The sequence below is a fragment of the Thamnophis elegans genome, chromosome 6, assembly GCF_009769535.1.
Source record: "Thamnophis elegans isolate rThaEle1 chromosome 6, rThaEle1.pri, whole genome shotgun sequence".
Lineage (NCBI taxonomy): Eukaryota > Metazoa > Chordata > Lepidosauria > Squamata > Colubridae > Thamnophis > Thamnophis elegans.
Window position 1 is genome coordinate 45,063,106 of NC_045546.1, and position 22,282 is coordinate 45,085,387.

General features: G+C 37.7%; 1 protein-coding gene across 1 annotated transcript in view; it reads right to left on the bottom strand.

The window, feature by feature from the left end:
* The window catches only part of ROBO2 (roundabout guidance receptor 2), a 372,890-nt gene extending 356,428 nt beyond the window's left edge, over window positions 1–16,462 (bottom strand). Inside the window, 1 exon segment of the mRNA XM_032220136.1 lies at window positions 15,568–16,462. Coding sequence (XP_032076027.1) covers window positions 15,568–15,622 — 55 coding nt within the window. The 5' untranslated portion in view covers window positions 15,623–16,462.
* Between the last annotated feature and the right edge of the window lie 5,820 nt (window positions 16,463–22,282).

The following is a 22,282-nucleotide window of genomic DNA, read 5'->3' on the forward strand; positions in this document are numbered from 1 at the left end:
AGTAAATCTAAGATGAAAAATAGCCACTATCTAATTGGTTCCATCTTCCAGCAAAGATCAGAGTGTTTGAAATTCAAATGAAATAACTGACACCTAGCAGAGTTCTATTAACTACTCAGGAAAAGTTGCATTGATGTAAAAAGTTGCTTTATAATATATTATAATATATTAATAGTCATTTCAATTGTGAGTGCTCTACTAGAACCCTGAAGCTATAATAGTGCTACTGTGTGAGAAAAGGGTATTGTCCAAATATATGACTTAAAAGCTCTGAATCTGTCCCCTAACTAAGTATCGATTAGGTGTGAGAAAATTATGGTTAGCCTTTATGGTCAGAATCTATCACAAAGCATAGTAATCCTCTACCACTCACCATTAGCAATTATTATTTATTCAGCTTTCATATCACATGTTCTGATTCTTTATGGAATGAATTGGTTACAGATTTTCAATTCACATATTTGTTGGATCTAAAAAGTATTACTTCAGAATGCAGGACTCATGGTTATTCACCAACTCCTCGCTAAGTACAACTTCCTACCTTGCCTGCCAAGTATGTTGACGGTGTTGATGTGTGGAAATGGATACGCACAAACACTTCCTCCATTAGTACTGAACTGCACAATCAATCAATTTTATAAGCACTGACTCCCAAACATCATGTCAAATACAGAACTTCTCTGAAGGAATTTATAAATAAGCACTTAGGAAAAGGCTTTATTTGCCCACTTCCTCTTTCCACATCAGTTATCCTATTTATCCACCAACATATAGTTCATAATTGCCAGTTCCTCAGTGATGTAGCCGTTAGAGAGCACTATCATCTTTCCCTCTTTTCTGGACTCTTAGACAGCTGTAGGCTTTTTACCAAGTTGAACTTTGAGTTGGGGGGGGGGGAAGGTTTATTTGCACACAAAGAGGTCATGAATATTTAATTACCTTTGATTCCCATCATAGTAAATTTGAATATGCAACAATACCCTTCAAATTGATGTCATTTGTCCAGTCCTTATATAATTTATGAACTATACAGTATTTATACAGATTATAACCTCAACTGTAAATGAGAAAAAATATGCCCATGTTGGCTATTTCAGATATTGTATCAAAAGGAATTTCAAAAGTAATTCAGATAGGTCTAGTTCAGCTCAAATCAATCTGTCATGGATATCCCCTGCACTTTAAAAGACATAAGGTATTTGTTGGACTCAGCCAATTTTTACAGTAGATTTATTTGTTTTTGTTTTTGTTTTGTTTTATTAGACATTTATAGGCCGCCCTTTTCCCTGAGGGGACTCAGGGCGGCTTACAGTCAAAAGGGAAGGGAGTGTCAGACAATACAAAAAGAAATGTGCACAAAAGTAAATTAAATAGTAAAACTCAACATTCACTCAACATTCGGGAGGGGCAAAAGTAAACTTATCCCCAGGCCTGACGGGCTAGCCAGTTCTTGAGGGCTGTGCGGAAGGCCTGAACGGTGGTGAGGGTACGAATCTCCACGGGGAGATTGTTCCATAGTGTCGGAGCTGCAACAGAGAAGGCTCTCCTCCGAGTAGTCGCCAGTCGGCACTGACTGGCGGATGGAATACGGAGGAGGCCAACTCTATGCGATCTGATGGGACGCAGGGAGGTAATTGGCAGAAGGCGGTCTCTCAAATAGCCAGATCCACTACCATGGAGCGCTTTATAGGTGGTGAGTAGAACCTTGAAGTGCACCCGGAGAGCGACAGGTAGCCAGTGCAGCTCACGGAGGATCGGTGTTATGTGGGCGAACCGTGGTGCGCCCACAATCACTCGCGCGGCCGCATTCTGGACTAGCTGAAGTCTCCGGATGCTCTTCAAGGGCAGCCCCATGTAGAGCACATTACAGTATTCCAGCCTGGAGATCACAAGGGCTCGAGTGACTGTTGTGAGGGCCTCCCGATTCAGGTAGGGCCGCAACTGGCGCACCAGGCGAACCTGGGCAAATGCCCCCCTGGTCACAGCTGAGAGATGGTGGTCAAAAGTCAGCTGTGGGTCCAGGAGGACTCCCAAGTTGCGGGCCCTTTCTGAGGGGTGTAAGTTTTGTCCCCCCCAGCCTGAGTGATGGTATGTTGATCAAATTTTTGGGAGGAAAACACAACAGCCACTCGGTCTTGTCTGGGTTGAGTATCAGCTTGTTTGCTCTCATCCAGTCTTTAACGGCTTCTAGACCCCGGTTCATCACATCCACCGCTTCATTGAGTTGGCACGGGGCGGACAGATACAACTGGGTATCGTCCGCATATTGGTGGTATTTTATCCCGTGCCTTCGGATGATCTCGCCCAGCGGTTTCATGTAAATGTTAAATAGTAGGGGGGATAGGACCGATCCCTGCGGCACCCCATAAGTTAGGGGCCTCAGGGACGATCTCTGCCCCCCCACCAACACCGACTGCGACCTGTCCGAGAGATAGGAGAACCACTGCAAAACAGTGCCGCCCACCCCTATCTCCCGCAGTCGTCGCAGAAGGATACCATGGTTGATGGTATCGAAAGCTGCTGAGAGATCCAGGAGAACTAGGATGGAAGCATGGCCTCCGTCCCTAGCTCTCCAGAGATCATCGGTCAATGCGACCAAAGCGGTTTCTGTGCTGTAACCGGGTCTGAAGCCAGACTGGAAGGGGTCAAGATAGTTAGCTTCCTCCAAGGTATGCTGAAGCTGGAGAGCCACCACCTTCTCAACAACCTTCCCTACAAAGGGGAGGTTGGAGACTGGACGATAGTTATTAAGAACAGCTGGATCCAAGGACGGTTTCTTCAGGAGGGGTCTTACCACCGCTGTCTTGAGCGCGGTGGGAAAGTACCCCTCCCGAAGAGAGGCGGTAACAACCGCCTGGATCCAGCCTCGTGTCACCTCACTGCTGTTGGCAACCAGCCAGGAGGGACACGGGTCCAGTATGCAGGTGGAGGCACTCACAGCTCGCATAGCCTTGTCCACATCCCCAGAGGCAACTTCCTGAAACTCAACTCAGAGATGGTTTGCCAAGTCTTCCCCTTGTGTCTCGGCTGGATCTACTGGGGTGGAGTCCAGGTCCGCTCGAAACCGGGCAACTTCGAAATTATTCCTAATTTCGATGTACTAATCATACTTGCCTTACAAAAAATAGTTTATTTAAATGGCATTCCGAGGCTTTGGCACTTCTCAGTCCTGCCCTGCCTTTTTGCATTTTTACAATCACTCCAGAGTTGAAGGGAAAATTCTCTTGCAATAATTCCTTACCAGATAGCTCCTTCTAACTAAGATATACACAATTACATCTTTAACAAGAAGCTGCTGGCCATGAAGCAAGATTTTCAGCATTATGATACCATTTTTAAGTGCAGAACAGTCTACTGATGTATGAAGTGACAAGAACTTATAAAACTTAACAATTCTATATAACTCACAAAGTGTCAAGTAATAATTAGGAGACGATTGAAATGATTTTGAAATTCCAAATTGAATTCATCACTCGTTAGGGAATCTAAGTTGTTTTATTTCAATCTAAATTTCAGGTAGTAAGAATTCAAATGCAGAATCAATAATGTATTTATTTGAATAAATAAGAATAAATTCTTGCAAAATTAGTTTCAGTCTTTCAGCCAGTAGCTTATATCAGTATCACAATAAATAATTTATAGACATAATGGTATCAATCTATAGCAGAGATGGTGAACGTTTTTTGGCTTGCATGCCATAAGGGGGAAAGCGTAGGGGGGGTCGTGTGTGGGCGTGCCGCACCCATAATGTAATGCACAACCCCCCCAGTGCACATGTGCGCATGAGGCGCTCCCCCAATTTTTTACTTGCTTTCTTCGCCCTCCCAAGGCTCCAGGGGCTTTATAGAAGCCTGGGGAGGGAGAAAACAGCCTCCCCCACCCCTCTGGAATCCTCAGGGACCTTCAGGAGGCTTCCCTGAAGCCACCGGAGGACTAAAAATGACCTGTGAGCAAACTGGGACTTCCAGTTTGTGTGTGTTGTTTTTTTTTAGTCCTTCCTTGAAGTCTCCTGAAGGTTCCTGAAGCCTCTGGAGGGCTTAAACCAACACTACAAGCAAAGTTGAAGCCTCCGGAGGGCCTTCTGGGGGGAGGCTCTTTTCGCCCTCCCCAGGCTCCTATAAAGCCGCTGGAGCCTGGGGAGGGCGACAAATGGCTTTAAAAAAGACTGAACTAAGCTGGCCAGCGCGCGCATGCACGCTGGCCAGCTGACAGGGCAACGCCTTGCGTGCCCTGACAAATGGCTCTGCATGCCACCTGTGGCACGCATGCCATAGGTTCGCCATCCTGGGTCTATGGTTTCTTGTTTAAGTCCATTTTTGTTCCTCTTTATGTATTAATACCAGTACTATATTGGATTCTTCTCAACTCTCTGGCATCTTCTTGTAGCATAGAGTTCACTGTATTTTATAAATTTTGCAAAAGTTCATCCTCAAAATGTTTATAAGAACTTGATACCGCAATCCATCTGGTAAATTGTGTTTCCTAATTTAATCTTTTTTTAATATTAAAAAGTTATCTAATGTTATAGTCCATTCATAATCAGTTTCTGTTGCTTTGTAATCCTCAGTAAATTTTGTTTCTTTAGGGGGTCACCTATTTTCTTCAGATAACTACCATTTGCATTATAAATATTTCAAAAATATTGATGAAGTGCTTTCTGCATGGCCATATTATATACCCATAATGGCGAACCTGTGGCACACATTCCGGAAGTGGCACACAGAGCCATCTCTCCAGACACACGAGCCATCACCTGTTGCTCTTTTGAAGCAGGCCAGGCAACTGGCCAGCTGGTTTTTACACATGCAGGAGTGCCAGAAACTGGAAGAGCAGTCACACGGTGAACATGTGCATCCCAGGAAGATGATCTTCCAGTTTCCGGTGTGTGCTTGCACATTGGCCACCTGGTCTTCGCGCATGCATGCCAGAAACCAGAAGACCAGGTAGCCGGTGTGCATGCACGTGCTGGAAACCAGAAGAGCAGCCACTCAGCACCAGCATGCACACTGGACGGCTGCTCTTCCAGTTTCTGGAGCAAACATGCACACAAGCCACCTGGTATTCACACGCTTATGCATGCCAGAAACTGGAAGTCCAGGTGGCCGGTGTGCATGTAGCCTGGAAACTGGAAGAGTAGCTGCCTGGCACGTGCATGCGCGCGGGGTGGCTACTCTTCTGGTTTCCGGCATGCACGCACACGCACATTCTCCCATTTCGGCACTCAGTGCTGAAAAGGTTTGCCAACACTGCTATATACAATAGCTTCCTCTTGTAATATCAATATCATTTTTCAAAATCAAGTATATATTTTTTCCAGCAGTAAGACAAGAGAATGACATATGGAAACTTCTGTCTCTGTTCTCTAGGCCTACATCTGCCATGATGTCTTCTCATGTTTCCTTAGATGCCCAAATAGCTATGATGGTGTATGAAGAGGAGACAGCTCTGTCTGTAGTTTTACGTCAGACCCACCCTACTCATGCCAATAGAGTATGAATGAAGCCTGATGTCCCTCCTGTTGGCAGGAGACTATTTACACAAACACAAATCTGGATGTGCCATCATTTGACAGATTAAATGGAGACAGAACAGGGATTGCCAATGAGGACAACTAATTTTACGCTGGTACTGTTTTCTGCCAGTTCAAGGATAGATTGTTAGCACATTAATTCAGTAAAGATGGGGGGAGTCTGTGTTTCAATTTGGGAAATACTAAAATTGCTGTCACCAAAATGGATGATCTGATGAGAATCACTATGACACTTTGGTAGAACTATATCATTCTAATTCTTTCTCTGCTTCTTTTTTTAGAGAACTTGGAAATGCAAAATACATATAACTGTATGATAGCAGGAACAATCAAATTCAAGCCTAGACTAGGCTTGAATTTATAGAATGACAGCTTAAAGGAAGGAAATATTTTTAGAAACCTTCAAAATAGGGGGCCAGCATTCTTACGGAGTACACCAAGGAAAGATTGCACTCTGCCGGTAGGATTCAACTATTTTCAGTTTTTTTAAAAATCAAGAAGATATATGCACAGCTTCAGTTCTTTATTCTTTAATAATACAGGAAGAAGCCTCAGTCGAACAGAGTGCTTCTTTTTAAAATAAGACTAACTGAACCAGAATAGAACCAGACTACTCCCGAATTGTCTTATGGCACACATAAATAATAATTCAATGCCAGTTATAGCTAATACATATTTTTATTTTGTTTTATTTTAAATACTTCTTCTACCATCATAACAGTCAAAGTGTCAAAATAAAAACAAAGGGAGGTGGTTGTACACAGAAAATACATAATTTTTTAAATGTTAAAATATTAAACATGTCACATCCTTCAAATTAATTAGTCCTAAATTAATTATAGAGAGCTTTAGAACAGTACTTTCAATAACAAAAAGTGATACCCTTTTTTAGTTTTCAATATTTCCCCATAAAGATTATCTTAAACATGATCTGTTTACCACACATCCTAAAATTAGATAAAGAGAACTCATTTTGACTCATGAGTCAAAAACATTATACTTTTTCATTCATTTACTGAGGAAAATGATCCAAAACTGCATATTTGTTTTTAGCAAAAATATATGAATCACTAGGATTACCAGCTAATTTGAAGGGGAAATTATAGCTGGGCTTTCCAGTCAATAGGATAATGAGATGTGAGTATGGGAGGTCCTACCTTATTTAAAGATCAAAATTGTAGGTAATTATCAAAGTTTGATTTTCACAACACAAGAATATGGAAATGTGTCATGGCTCAAAAGAAGGGGATTTCTGAGGACCTCCAAAAAAAAAATACTTACCAGGTTGGAAAAGGGTGGAAAACTGTTTCAAAGAATTTGGACTCCATCCATCTACTGTCAGATTGTGTAAAAAAAAAAAAAAGTGCGGGGGGATTCAATACCATTTCTATCTTTCCCAGGAATAGTTGACCAACCAAGTTTACATCAAGAGCAAGGCATATAATACTCTGGGAAGTCTCAAAGAATCCCAGGATAATTATTTAAGGATCTAAAATCTTCTCTTGCATTGGCAAATTTCAGTTTTCATCAGATTATTATCAAGAGGGCACTGAAAAGCAATGGTATGCATGGCAAGATGGAAGGAGAAGTCTCTACTCTCCAAAAGGAACATTGCTGCCCATCTATAGATGGAGAACACCACATGGACAAGCCCAAAGTATTGGAAGAATTGTACTATGGACAGGTAAGATCAAAATAGACCATTTGGGCTTGAATAAAAAGTGCTTTGCTTGGTGAGACAAATACTGCATTACAAGGTAAGCCCCTTATCTCATCTACGAAACCTGCTGGTGGCGTCAAAAGGGAGTTTGAGCCTTACTGCTTCTAGATGAAAACATGGTGAACTACAAATTCCAAATTGTACCATTCTACAGGAAAATGTCTGGTTTACTGTCTATGAGCTGAAGCTTGATCAAGAGTAAATAGGTTAGGTTAGGTTAGGTTTGTTGGTTTTGTATGCCGCCCACTCCCGAAGGACTCCAGTTATCCACAAATAGGATCCAAGCAGTCTGAGCTATACCACCAGAACTCCACACCTGTTGAAAAGAGTATATATTTTGCCCAGTTTTGCAGTAATTTAATTTCTAACAACCTAAACCACACAAAATGTATGACCAAAAAATGGTTAAAGCAGAAGGAAGTTCATATTTGGAATGGCCAAGTCAAAGTCGTGACCTTTAGAAATGTTGTGGAAGGACCTGAAGTGGCAAGAAAGTCCACCTACATCCCTGAATGAAAGTTATTCAGAAAGTAAGAATGGGCTGAAATTCCTCTGATACAATCTGTAGGGGTGATCAACAGTTATTTGAAAATGTTTAGTAGCTGCCCAAGGGAGAGCACATTAGTTACTCAAAACAAAAGTTCACATAACTTTACCACACAGGTATGAATTCAAACCTCTGCATAAATATTGAAAATGCAAAACTGTTCACACACTACTAGGCATCACTGTACATACAGATGAGATTTCAGAATTCAATTAGCATAGTATCAAGTTGTTGATCCAGGTATACTAAAAAGAATTAATTTTGAAACAGGAAGCAGATTTTTTTGTTAAAGAAAAATTAATCTAAATAAATTTAAATTGGAGAAAATAGCATATTTTAGAGGATCCTATTTAAATATTTTGTGGAGGGGGTCTTATAAAATTTCTAAAAATTGTAATTGCTTACAAATTGTGTTTCATACACCTTTCCAAAAATTTAAAATGTTGTGTTTCTTCCTCTTTCAAATATATTGCATTAATCTATTGTAATGCACAGGTACAAAATATCATCTTTTACATGGGACATCATCATTCTAGATGCAAATAAAAGTTATATTTTACAAAATGAAATATACTTATTTTTAAAGTACAGAATTTGATTTTCTTCAGTGCACTCATGTTATAGTCAAAATAATAATTATCCAAACTGTTCTGTGCTCTATGGCACGGCTCATACTTTTTTTAGTTTTTAGCATTATATTATTAGTAGTGTAGAAAAGTGCAAGGTTGGGGTTCCAGTTATCCACAAATAGGATCCAAGCAGTCTGAGCTATACCACCAGCACTCCACACCTGTTGAAAAGATTATATATTTTGCCCAGTTTTGCAGTAATTTAATTTCTAAGAACTCAGACTGCTCAGAAGCAGACAGAAATTTTATCATTTGAATTTGTTTGACAGTACAGTATAAAATTATTTCAAAGCTACTATTCTTAAATGTTTACATACAGAGATCAAGTAAAAATTACATATTAAAATACTAATAGCTATTACTTTTGTATCCAAAATTCATACTAAACTGTATTAAAGTGTTATTATCTCAACTGTGATACAGAAAATCAATAGTTTAATATTCTAAGCGAAAGAAGATGTATTTTTGGGTGTTTTATACTACTACTACTACTACGACTACTATTATTATTATTATTATTATACAATTGTATCACAGCGGCCAGTTGTTTCGCCGGATTTGGCATTGGTTACTAGTCGGGCCCCACCCAGGGGCCTAGGACGTCGTAACGTATTTTCTTAATATGCGTGCAGATCCAAGCAGTGCGGCTTTTTGCATTTGACTGATGGTGATTTTGTCAATTTTTAACTGTTTTAAATGTAATTCCAGTGCTTTTGGAATAGCACCCAGTGTGCCAATTACCACTGGAATTACCACTGCTGGTTTGTGCCATAGTCGTTGAATTTCGATTTTTAAGTCCTGATATCTTGCGATTTTTTCATGTTCCTTCTCGGCGACCCTGCTATCACCTGGTATTGCGATGTCTATGATTGTGACCTTATTTTTCTCAACCAGTGTGATGTCTGGTGTATTATGCGCCAGTATTTTGTCGGTTTGTATACGGAAATCCCACAAGATCTTGACCATCTGATTTTCTGTGACTTTTTCAGGCTGATGTTCCCACCAGTTTGTTGCTGTTTTAATATTATAATTTTTGCACAAATTCCAATGGATCATTTGTGCTACTGAATTGTGCCGCAATTTATAATCAGTCTGCGTGATTTTTTTACAGCAGCTGAGTATGTGATCAACAGTTTCATCAGCTTCTTTGCAAAGTCTGCATTTGGCATCATCAGAGGATTTTTCGATTTTGGCCTTAATGGCATTTGTGCGGATAGCTTGTTCTTGCGCAGCCAGGATTAGTGACTCTGTTTCTTTCTTTAATGTACCTGTTGTTAACCATAACCAAGTTTGTTCAGTGTCCACTTTATCTTTTATTTTTTCCAGAAATTGGCCATGCAGTGCTTTGTTCTGCCAACTCTCCATTCTTGATTTTATCACATCTTTTCTGTATTCTTGTTTCGTCTGTTGGGCCTTCAGTAGATTTTTGTTCTTTACTTCGATTAATAGATGTTCTTGACTTTCTTTTAAATAATCAGCCAGTGCATGTTTTTCTTCTTCAACTGTTTGCTTCACTTGTAATAATCCTCTGCCACCTGATTTTCGGGGCAGGTATAGTCTATCAGTATCACCACGTGGATGTAAACTGTAGTGCATTGTCATTAGTTTCCTGGTTTTTCGGTCCAAAAGGTCCAAATCAGCTTGTGTCCAGTTAACTATACCAGCTGTGTATCTTATAACTGGTATTGCCCAGGTATTTATGGCCTTGATTGTATTTCCACCATTCAATTTAGATTTCAAAATTTTCCTAACTCTGTTGGTGTACTCTCGCCTGACAATAGTTTTTACTTCTCCATGCTTGATGTTATCCAACTGCAGAATGCCTAAGTATTTGTAGGCTTCATTTTCTTTGCATTTAATTAATTGGCCATTGGGCATTTCAATTCCCTCACATGCAGTGATTTTGCCCCTTTTTATGGATACAGTGGCACATTTTTCCATGCCAAACTGCATTGAAATATCGGTGCTGAATACTCGGACTGTGTTTGTCAATGATTGGATTTCTATTTCTGACTTTCCATAGAGTTTCAAATCATCCATATGTAGTAAATGTGAAATTTTTTCAGCTTCTTTGGCTGTTTGGTAGCCTAATTTCATTTTTTTTAAGATTACTGATAGTGGGATCATTGCGATGATGAAGAGAAGAGGTGAAAGTGAATCACCCTGGAAAATTCCTCGCTTGATATTAACTATTCCGTAGATCTCATTCCCTACTGCCAACTCAGTTCTCCATTGTTTCATCGCCTTTTCAGTAAAGGATGTAATATTTTTGCTAATGCCAGTTGTTTCTAAGCATTTTATGATCCAACTATGTGGCAGTGAGTCAAATGCCTTTTTGTAATCAATCCAGACCATATTCAAGTTCGTTTTTCTGTTCTTACAATTTTCTAATATCATTTTATCAATTAGAAGCTGATCTTTGGTGCCCCTGCTCCTTCTTTTGTTGCCTTTTTGCTCTACTGGCAAGATGTTGTTTGTTTCCAAATAATCCATCATGTTATCTGCAATAATGCCTGTGAGTAATTTGAAGGTTGTTGGCAAGCATGTTATTGGTCTGTAGTTTTCAGGTGTTGTTCCTTTAGTTGCATCTTTCTGAATCAAGTATGTTTTTCCAGTTGTCAACCATTCATCAATTTGGCCCTTTTGTAAAATTTCATTCAGTTGCCTGGCCAATATTGCATGTAAACTGGTCAGATATTTGAGCCAGAAACCATGTAATTGGTCCTTTCCAGGTGATGTCCAATTCTTTACCTTTTTAACTCGATTTTTGACCATCTCAGTTGTTATTTCTAATACTTGCATTTGCTTGTTGCCAATGCTTTTCTCAAAGTCATGTATCCACTTTGCTTCCTTGTTGTAGTCCTTTGCATTTTCCCACAATTCTTTCCAGAATTCAACTGTGGCCTGTTTTTCTGGTTTTTCACTTTTGGTGTCACCATTTACATTAAGACTTTGATAAAAACGCCGTTGGTCTGATCGAAATTGCTGATTTTGTTTATATTGGATGATTCGTGCCTCATATCTTTCAATTTTTCTAGCTGTTGCTGTTATCTGCTGTTTTACAATCTCTACAGCTTCATTGATGTTTCTTGTATCCAATCTATATCGTCTGATTAGCCGATCTATGATTTTGTTGTTTTTAAGCCGTTGCTCATGCATGTTAAGTTACTAGCATCTGCCCTTAATTTTTTGATTTTTTGTTCTAAACGGATTTTCCACTTTGGCTTTGATGCTTTTTCTGTTGTGTGACTAGGTACTTTAATTTTAATGCCTAGTTCATTAGTGACTATTACAGCTGCGCTGTACATTAACTGGTTTGTTTCCAAGATGGATCCCGGTTCAATTGTTGAAAACACTGCATTAACCATTTTCATGATAGGGGCCAAAATTTTCTTAGGCACAGTTTTTAGTGATGGTAAACGTTGCCTTTCCTCATTAAGCAGAAAATGCTCCATGATCTTATCCTTCAATTCTTTTTGTTTTTGAGTTAGTTCATCAGTTGGTTCAGTGATAACTGGTTCTAGTGGTGGTGATGTTATTTCCTCCCCGAGAGCTTCTTCTGGGAGTTCTACTATAATGTCTTTAGTTGTGTCTTGAATATCAGTTATTTCCGCTTGTGATATTGTTTTTTGGGTTTTGCAATTTGCCTGAATTTCCTCATGTTCAACTTCACTAAACACTTTATTCCGTATAATAAATCGCCTTTGATCTGCTAGTCGTTGTTCACTAACATTTGAATCTGGATATTGTTGTTTCCATAATTCATACATTCGCTTTAAATAGCCTCTTTTTTCTGGCTCTGAGTTGTAGTAACAGGCCATTATGGCACGGTTTTCATCTGCACTATATTTTTGTCGTTTTGTTGGCTGGTCCACTTGTAGCCCACTTGTCGACGGATGTCCAGGGACCCCAACATCCGCCGCGGCCCTTGTTAACCCGCGCGACGACCGATGCGGTATGGAATTCTTATTTGTTTTTTTCACCATATTGTATGGGTTGGCGGGGGGTTTTTTACGGGACCAGATGCCAACCTGACCCCAACCCTCCTCCTTTCTCATCCGGGCTTGGGACCGGCAACGGCGGAGTTTTATTATTATTATTATTATTATTATTATTATTATTATTATTATTGATTGCACAGTTAGCCAAGCGCTTAAACATGATTTGGCATTTTTATCCAACTATTCAATCTTTCCCAAGGACCTGGGATAGGCAGATGTTCTTTGATGGTCTTAAAGATATTACAGTTGGTCACAGTCAGCTAGATGTTTAGACCTGATTTGGCATTTTCATTCACCTACTGTATCTAAATAAAATCATCAAAAAGTTCTTCAAGGTGGATTAGAATGATTTCAGGCATTCAGTCAAAAATAGATTTATATATGGCTCTGGAACACCGAGTCTCCCAGAGATCTGAAATGATGCCCACAAGATAATCTACACTCTTCCATGAAGAGCATTTCTACACTAACTTACCCTTCTTTGTTTTGTTTTTCTCCCAGTCCATACTGCTCCTTGCCTGCTTCCCATTTCTTTGAGAACTTTACTGTGCATGCTTACATTCATTCAGATGGACAATAGAAGGCCTCCAAATTAGTTGGAGAAAAGACCCCTGGTGGCTAAGATTTGTTTCAGCAAAGTCATCTATCAGGGCTTGAAGGAGCAAATGTTGGTAACAGAAAGATAAAAAAAAATCAGAAGTCAGGTGAATTCTGGGACATAGAAAAGGAAGAGATACGCCCTTGGAAGGGAAAGGAAGGAGCAAGGCAGAAAAGAATGGTACTGATTTATACCTATACATTTGTCTGTGCTATGTGTGTACCTTCCATTCAATTGGGCATACATTTTCCTCCCTCTTTTTCTACATGCATATGAGTTTATTTCCAAGGAGAAAGATGAAAACTGATTGGCTGATAGCAGAAACACAAAAAAGTATATTTCTTAAAAAATGAGTTAAGAACAAAAATAGTTCACATAATTTTTTTCCTGGTTTTTTTATCAGGTTCTTGGGAAGATTTGTTGTAGGTCTCTACATCTATACCATAATCAGTTATATTGTAATAATGCCCAAGCACTTGTTCAATATTTCAACTTGATATACTATGGTCACTCTCTCCAATGTACATTCTTACAAGAAAAGCAAGCAATTTTTGATATAGGAAGTTGCACCAATAAGCCTATGCCAAATATAAAATACTTAATTATACCATAGAGATTGATCCACATTTTTAACACCATGTCTACATTTCTAATTCAACAAGGGCTTGTTTGCCTTTTAAACCAAATTAATTTTACCTGTAACTCTGAACAAAGTCAAGATGTATATCCACAGAGCTTAACATCACTGTTTTCAACATACATGTATTTTTGTATTCTGTATTATTTCTCTCCACATGGACCAATGAGTATGCTAGTCTCTTCTGCTTAAAAAAAATTAAAGAGCTTCAAGTTATGATCTCCATGGAAGAAAACTTGAATAAATTATGCTCTGCTGATGTCCTTCCAGCAAGCTGGTTAATTGCATTTGTTTCCTATATCTCTAAACAGCCTGGTACATTAATTACATTCTGTAACACCAGGCTCCTGTGATTCATTCTGTCACTTCCACTGAGCACTTTAATTGTATTCTTCTTAGCTACCTACAATTTTAAGCACTGACTAATAAAAGTACATTTCTTGTGGCTTGATACCTTCATATTTAATGTATATTTTCAGTGTGCGCCTTATGCAAAGTAGAATACTTCTTTGGAAAATGTATGCATTGTATAACCATAATAAAGAGTTGTGTATCCTCCACTCTTAGAAGAGTTTTTTGCTGCCTTCAGTGTTGATGGGGTGTGGTGGGAAAGAGGCATAGGTACTTATGCTTTCCATAACTGCACACTATAATTGTAGGTAATATAATATATCCTTTGTTTACAAGAGAACCTTATTGTTGACATAGATATCTAAAATGTTTTAGCACCAGTTTCCTGCTAGAACCAAGTTTGTTGCTACAATCTGTCCCTAATGCTAAACATCTCAGTTTTGTGAATTAAAACAAAAATTAACTCAAATCTATAAAAAATACAACCTAGTGCCAAATAGGGCAACAGCACTAAACCTGGAAGCATTTCATGCCTTCTTACCAGGACTATTCAAATAAATACTTAGTATTAATGATCATCATATGAGTATATGCAGACATTCTGAAATTTTCAGACTACAGCGGGAGTGGGTGTGGGTATGTGTATGAATCCATGTCAATTCCCATTTTTGTCAAAAAAAAATATTCCACTTTTCATCTATATGTATACAGTTATAATTTAAAGACAATCTTTTCCCTCAGTTCTCTCCTTTCCAACACTGTAAATACAATCTGTTTAAATTCCCACATAACATCTTATAGATTTAGTAATCAGAATATTTTAGATTTACTTTAAAGATGCTAGGCAAGTTGAACAAAGGACAAAACCCCATGCAATGAGCACTGGCTTTTGCAGCAGAGGAGACACCTACAGCACCTGTTCAAAAATCCCCATTGTCTTTTGAAGACTGAAAGCTGAGCTACTTTCTGTGGAGGAAGCTGGTTATAATATTCTTCTGCAGTTCGAGGTTCAATAGATATATTCACTTTCATCCTTCCCTCCAAGTTTATATACTTTCTACTCAGCTGAAGACATATTTATTTCATACATTCCACATGCTTTCTGAATGTCCATGCATGCATGGGCTACAGGCAGCAAACTCACAATGTCATCCTTCCAAATTTATTTAGTCCTTCTCTAGAACTGAAAGCACAATACTCTAATCAGTCATCTTTCCACTCTGAAAGTTCACCATGAGACAAAAATAGCAACGATCAATTTCTATTGATGACATGTACAAATGTATTAGCCAGGTTGCTCCTTCTCCACGCTTTTTATACTTCACATTCATAAAGTTTGAACGATGATTTCCCTGTGTACACCATAAGAACATTTTTATTTTATTTTATTTTAGCGTTAGAACTGCATCCTTATCTATTATTTCCTTCCAATGGTCTTTTCAAGACTGTCAACCCCACTCTGGATTTGCAGCCTAAAATCCTACTGTTTTCTTTTCCATGGTCTCCTTCAAATCAGGCTGGAAAGGAATCCAGAGAAATGACAGCGAAACTTACCATCAACTTGAAAATGGACAAATCCGAAAACCAGGACGACCGTCAGCAGCCCCATTTTAGCATATTCAAAGGCAATCCAATTCCAGGAAGAACCAGAGAAAAAGTAGCCGTCCCCAAAGTGCAAAAACTTGGTCCCCCCACCTCACCCCCTGGGACCTATAGATATGCTCAAAGCAGCGAAGAGGAAAAGGCTTGAATGGGACAGTTCCACCCCCGTGAAGATCAGCCGCGTGGGGGAGGGAAAAATGCAATCTCCACCGCCCTGGTTTTCCTTTCCGAAATTCCCACCAAACCAGCCGAGGCAAATAAATTGTTCAAGCGTGGCTAAGACTCTCCGCTGCAGCCAAAAGGCAAAGGATTTCTTGAGCAAAGAGAGGTTTCTTTTCTTAGAAAGTCTCCCCCCTCCCTCAAAGTTCCTGGCACTCCGAAGAGAAGGCGGGGAAGGAGGTCGAAAATCATGGGCTTAGTTTAAGTCTGCTGCTTCTCATTTTTCCTCCCCGAAATCATTTAAAGCTGCAGCCTGGCTTCCTTTAACTTCCATAAGAGGAAGGGCTGTACAACATCTCCGCCTAGAACTCGCAATGTAAAACAAAACCCTACGACGCCCACCTTCCCAGAGGCAACAAACTGCTTAAGAACTCCCAACGAGTGGCTGGGCTGGAAGAGGCGAAGGGTATTGGAGGAGGTTGCTCTTCCCGCTGATGAGGAACGCCGCCGCCGCTGCCTTTTGCGAAGGGAGAAGGTTCCCCGCTGGGAAGGAACCGAGCGAGGCGGCAAGCACCAGGCGCAGCGGGGTGCTTGTGTCTGTGAGCAGCACACTCCAGTTGCAGCTTGCCCGGGCGGCTTTTCCCTAGCCCTAGCTCGTCTTCCTCCTCTCCTGTGGTCGCTCAGTAGACCCGAGGGCGAGGGGAAAAAAGGAAAAACAGCAGTTTCCCCTTCTAATAGAAAAGGAAGGGCTGGGTTGGGCTGTGCACTACACGACCGCGAAACACCACCGCGAAACACCACACCCACTCTCGGGTTCGCTCTGGGACCACGATGGGAGGGAGAGAAAAAGACTAGTGAGATAGCTGAGTGATTCAGGCGAAGGCTAGAGCCTCCTTTTCTCTCCTCCCAACCCTTTCCCTCTTTACCGGTGGCTATAGGTAGCATTACCATGATTGCTCCTGCTGCTTCTCGTTTAATGGGCAGGTAATTTTCTCACTGAGTGATTCCATGCAAGTTGCTTGTCTAATTATTCATTTTTACTTGCCTCTTTTCTCACAGAGTCCTTTGAAAGAAAGGTACTCTTTTGATGGCTTCCCCATACAGTTTCATGTGGTCAAGGCAAAGAAATGGGCCAGGGCTCCCTAGTTAATTTCACTAGTTAATTTTAAATCCACAATGTAAAAAGTAGATAAAGGCACATCGCACATGGACCCTTCTTCCAAAGTTTTCAAGTATTTGCTAAAATAATCCTAACCTTTTAATTGTAAGTATATTTATTTGTATTCATTTCATCAATTTGACCATTTTTAAAAACCTTAATTTTACAAAAGAAACTATAAAAACAATAAAAGATGCCACTTTCAAAATGTTAGTTAACACCAGTAAAATGTTCAATTAAACATTTAATACCCTTCAGTTTTCCTTTTCCAAATTGTATAGGTGATGAAAGGTAATATTTGATCTCAAGGTCCAGGATCCCAATGCTGGATCTGACATTGTATTTGAAAATGCATACTTTGATATTTGCTAAGACCTACTAATTTTGTTACTTTAATTTTTTAAAATGGTAGGTAGCAGGTTGTAGAATCAATTTGAAAGACAATTGGTAAATATATTTTGACAAATGGGTCAGTGTGGTATACAATTTGAGGTGCTGGACTGCCACCAGAGAGGCTAAGGTTCAGGTCTTCAAGCACAGATGTTCAACGTGGGTGTCAGTAACACAAGGTAGACCAGATTGGGATAGGTTAAAATTACTTTTATTGGGATTGACAAAAAAAAACATAATCTTGCAACTCTGATTGTCCTTATACTTCAGTGAATCAGGGAGGTATCTGGCTGAGTTGCTTCCAGATATTATCTCATTCTACACTTAAGGAATGTTTACACCCCTTTTTGCCTAAGTAATGGTTCCTACATATTTCCATCAAGATCTTTTTTTAAAAAAAAAATCTGTACTGAACGATTTATCTTAGCCAAAGCTACTTTGCAAATTTTATATCATTGGGGGAAATGGGAGAACGGAATACTGTATACACCATTTGGAACTCCCAAGATAAAGGCAAAATATAAATCCGATGAAAGACAAAATAGGCTAAAATAAAGCACTCACCTCAAATATAATATATCTGGCCTCATCAGACATTGGAGGCTTTCTTAATAAATAGTGGGTAGCCATGGCATCGTTCTTTTTTGGTTGTCTGGTATATGGATATTGAATTATTTATCATACTCAAATAATGTAACCATTTGTGAGAATGACAATAACATTACCTCAAAATTCCTACATTTCTCACTAGCTTCTATAGGCCAGTATGTTCCAGATACTACAGAGTTATAATTCATAATTGATGTATGGCCTGGAGCTTTTGAAAATTATGATGCCAAAGCAACTTCTTCTGTAAAGATATTTTGAAAGTGAATGGGAAACCAATTAACAACTAATACAGCCAGGTACTAGACTGGTTTTAAGGTTTACAAAACACACTGTTAATGTTTTGTTAGTGAATTCAACCTTTGGCTGATTTCACATGAATAGATAAAATAAGGACTGTTCACAAAAAATCTTGTGTTTGTATCATGCATTGCTGGGTATATTTGCACATGTTATACAAAAATTCATAATTCTTTGGTCATTTATAAGGCATATTGAACATGTTAAGATAGCTTTTTAAAAGTTACATTGCATTGCTAATTTTTGCCAAATATATTTTGCTCAATGCTTATTCATTTTTTCCAGTATATAGCAAATTTAAAGTGAGTTAAATTTTAAAATTAACTATATATATGAACATATGCATATTTTCATTTCATTCACTAATGAAAATGTTTTTTATAAAGATCATTCCCTTTTTTACCTAAACAAAATATTAAATATTATTTTAAATGTTAACATATTTTAATTTTCAAAAATATGAAATGTGAGGAGAGTGTGAATATGTAATGTGCCAGGAAAAGTATTATGTGTGATATTTCTAATATTAATTTTTGCTGTGCTAGTACATTGAAACTGGAAGTAATTAATTAAATTGGTTATTGCTCATTGGTCACTGCTAGCAAAGCTAAATGGATCTGACACTGTTACAGAATGTAAGTATCTTCCAGTCATGAAGCTATGTTTCTTAGAATTTCTCCATTTAAACAAGTGTTTCAAGTTTTAGATCCAAAGGCTTGCACTTAAACCATGTTTCTGTCTTAAAATCACAGGCTATGCCACAAAAAGCAATAGTTATTTTTTGAAATCACTATCTCTGTGAACCATTCTTTGCAGTATAGATTTCTGCCACTATATCAGCATGTGTCATGAAATCACACTTTCTGCAAGCTACACCCATGTTGTTTCAATTTAAGGTTTATATATTTAAAGAATCATCACTGACAAAACCGTGGGCCATGTTTCTTATCATCTTATGCCTTATTCTTATTTATGCACCAGTAGGACCAATATTCTTTACCAGAAGTAATTATGGATATCTCTGTTTCTAAATATTGCACATTTGCTCTATACATTAATCCTAAATATTTGGGGAAGGAATTTTTTGGGAGGTGGGGGGTTTACAAATGCAAATGAAGAATATGGCCAGAGAAATCTGGACATATAATAGGTATATAAAGAACCTTCTCATTTGGAAGTATAGCTGTGTACAAATGTAACTAATTGTGGTACATATTCCTTATACCATATTCTAGAAAAAGCAGAAGACCAGTGTTTTTAAAAATATCATTCACAAAGTAATTTCAATTGCAAACTTTCATATACAGTAATAAGCTAGTAGTATCTAGCTAGATACTAATAAGTAGTATCTTTAAGAGTAAAGGTACATACAATTGCACTGTAGTGAAACAGTCTAGCTATTTTGCTTATCTGTTTCTGTTTCCTTATTTTCTTACATTCAGTGTTTTTATAATATACCAAATTAACAGAAAATGACACATTTTAACAGTGCATACTATCAATAATTTCTGAACTAATTGCTCAACAGGTTTCATTTTAAACCTACCAAGTTCTTCAAGACTTTATTTAAGCCTATTTAGTCGTCTTGATATAAATTCAAATTTCCAGGGTCCAAGTGAACAAAAAGTTTAATGGCTTCACATGGATGAAAAAAATAGTGCAGCAATCAGGAGGAAAAAAAAAACCTTTTTCTTCACCTTGTTTGAAAGAACAACATGGAGACAAAAAATAAATTATAAAAAAGGAAGAAAAGCATAATCAGCAAAGGCAAATGAAATTACAAAAACATTAGTATTTAACTGAAAAAAATCTACCTCAGTAAATAGGATAAAGGGTTTTCAGGTATACAAAGGTATATATTTGCATATTTCTTGCAGCTTTAATACATAAAATGTAATTGAGCCTATATATGATCAATAGTGGTATATGTTATTAACACTGATGATTAAACAGTGGATTATAATACGTGCAGGTTTGTGAGCCAAAAAACCATATTTGGTGGTGAATCTTTAGTTCCCCCTACTGGAATATAATGAACAATGAGCAGTTATATATCTCATCTTCGTGTTAAGACCTTTACTCTAAATTTGAATTGTTAACTATCCATTTTTTCTCAGCTTTCAAAGATGCACTTAGCTAAAAAAAAGGGCAGTAGGATCTACTAAAAAATGAACAAACTACTAAAAGATAGAACAGTAAAATAATGTTTTACTTAACTTTTAGCCTACTGTAAATCATGCCATATTTATGTGAAATTATTATGTACATACTTAAGTATTGGTAATAGTTTTTTCAGCAGAACTATTTTCATAAAAACAAATTAACTTAGTTAATTTTGTCTTGGTAAATGTATATATCTAAAATTATAAGAATATTTTCTAAAGTTTTCTATATCAACACATTCTTTGTTCTGCAATTAGTAAAAAAGGGATTTTGCTGTAGGATTTCTCATGCTTTGTGATTGGGCAGCCTTATCAAATAAAATTAAAAGCATTCTATATTCCATGAATGAAACTAATGATTTCATTGGTGGTTGAGTTGGACAAGAAATATATAGCTTACATTGAAATACAAGATCTTTATAAAATGAGAAGGATAAAATATTGAAATACAAATATAAAATACATAATAACATAGATGGAAAGGATCTTCTAGTCCAACCTATGCCATTCTGGCAGTCCAATCTCTTCTTAAAAATGTCCACTGATGGAATACCTACACGTTCTGGAAGCAAGCTATTCAACTGTATAATTGTTCTCACTCTCAGGAAATTTCTTCTTAATTTTAGGTTGGCTCTCTCTTTGATAAGCTTTCATCCATTACTTCTTGTCCTACCTTCCCGTGCTTTGGAGAATAGGTTGTCCTCTTCTCTATGACAACCCTTAAAATATTCAAAGACTGCTATCATATCACCCCTTATATAGACACTTGAAAGACTGAATGCTTCTGTCCTATCCTAACCTATCCTAACCTAACCTAACCTAACCCAACCTAACCTAAATTAACCTAACCTAACCCCATGTCAATGAGTTCCAGTCCTTCCTTAGGTAACAAAAGCATCTGGTTGAGCTTGAGCCAACTAAGCCCTACCTACAACTTGATTTCAAAGTTACAACAGCCACACATAAACAATGTCAATTCCTGGCAACTGCCTCAAGTAGTCCTTGCAGTTTTCTTGGTGAGCTTTTAAAAAATACTTTTCCATATCCTTCTTCCTACAAGTTGCCCCAAATCGACACTGACTCGAAGGCACTAAATATCTATATCTGGATAGTACATTGTAGCTGTATTTTTAATATACAATTATAATTTTATATTATAATTATAATTAGCTGTAGCGAGCTAATATCTATAAATTATCTCATTTGTAGTTTATAATGAATAAAATTATTTTTACAAAACATAGACAGCTGCAATTAGAGATATTGAAATTACATAATATCTCTTCCTTTGTTTCGATTTCACTATAAAGGAGAACCATATATCATCTATTTGACAGAGGTACATAGATACATAATGTAAAATATTAAATGGTATTTTTCTTACCTTTTTATATATTCTAAAGAGTTATTGGATACATTAAATTGCTACTTATTTATAAAAGTGCAGTTTAGTAACAGTTGTGTTCTTTTCAATATGCTTAAAGTTTCTGCTATTTTACTGTAAAGAATATAAAAACTATTATTATCTGCATATGATATATTAGTGTATAGTGGAGATTAATCAGTTCATAAGTTATTGCAATAATGAGAAATAAGTTCTTGTGATATGAGTTGTAATCTTATACTTTTGCAAGTATAAGAATCAAAGAGAGGCAAAATGTTTCTACCTAAAATCTACAATAAACAATAAAGCTTGATGTCTTTTTGGCTTTTATCTATAATAGTCAACTGCAGTTTTTCCATATTTATTTTGAAATGAATATTTATTTTTAATACTGATTTTATTTCAGATTGTGAGCTATTAACATCTAAAAACAAACCATATAAGACAAATTATTCTATATGCCCTTGCTTCAAATTCTAGTTGCACCAATTTTAAATTCTGTGAATG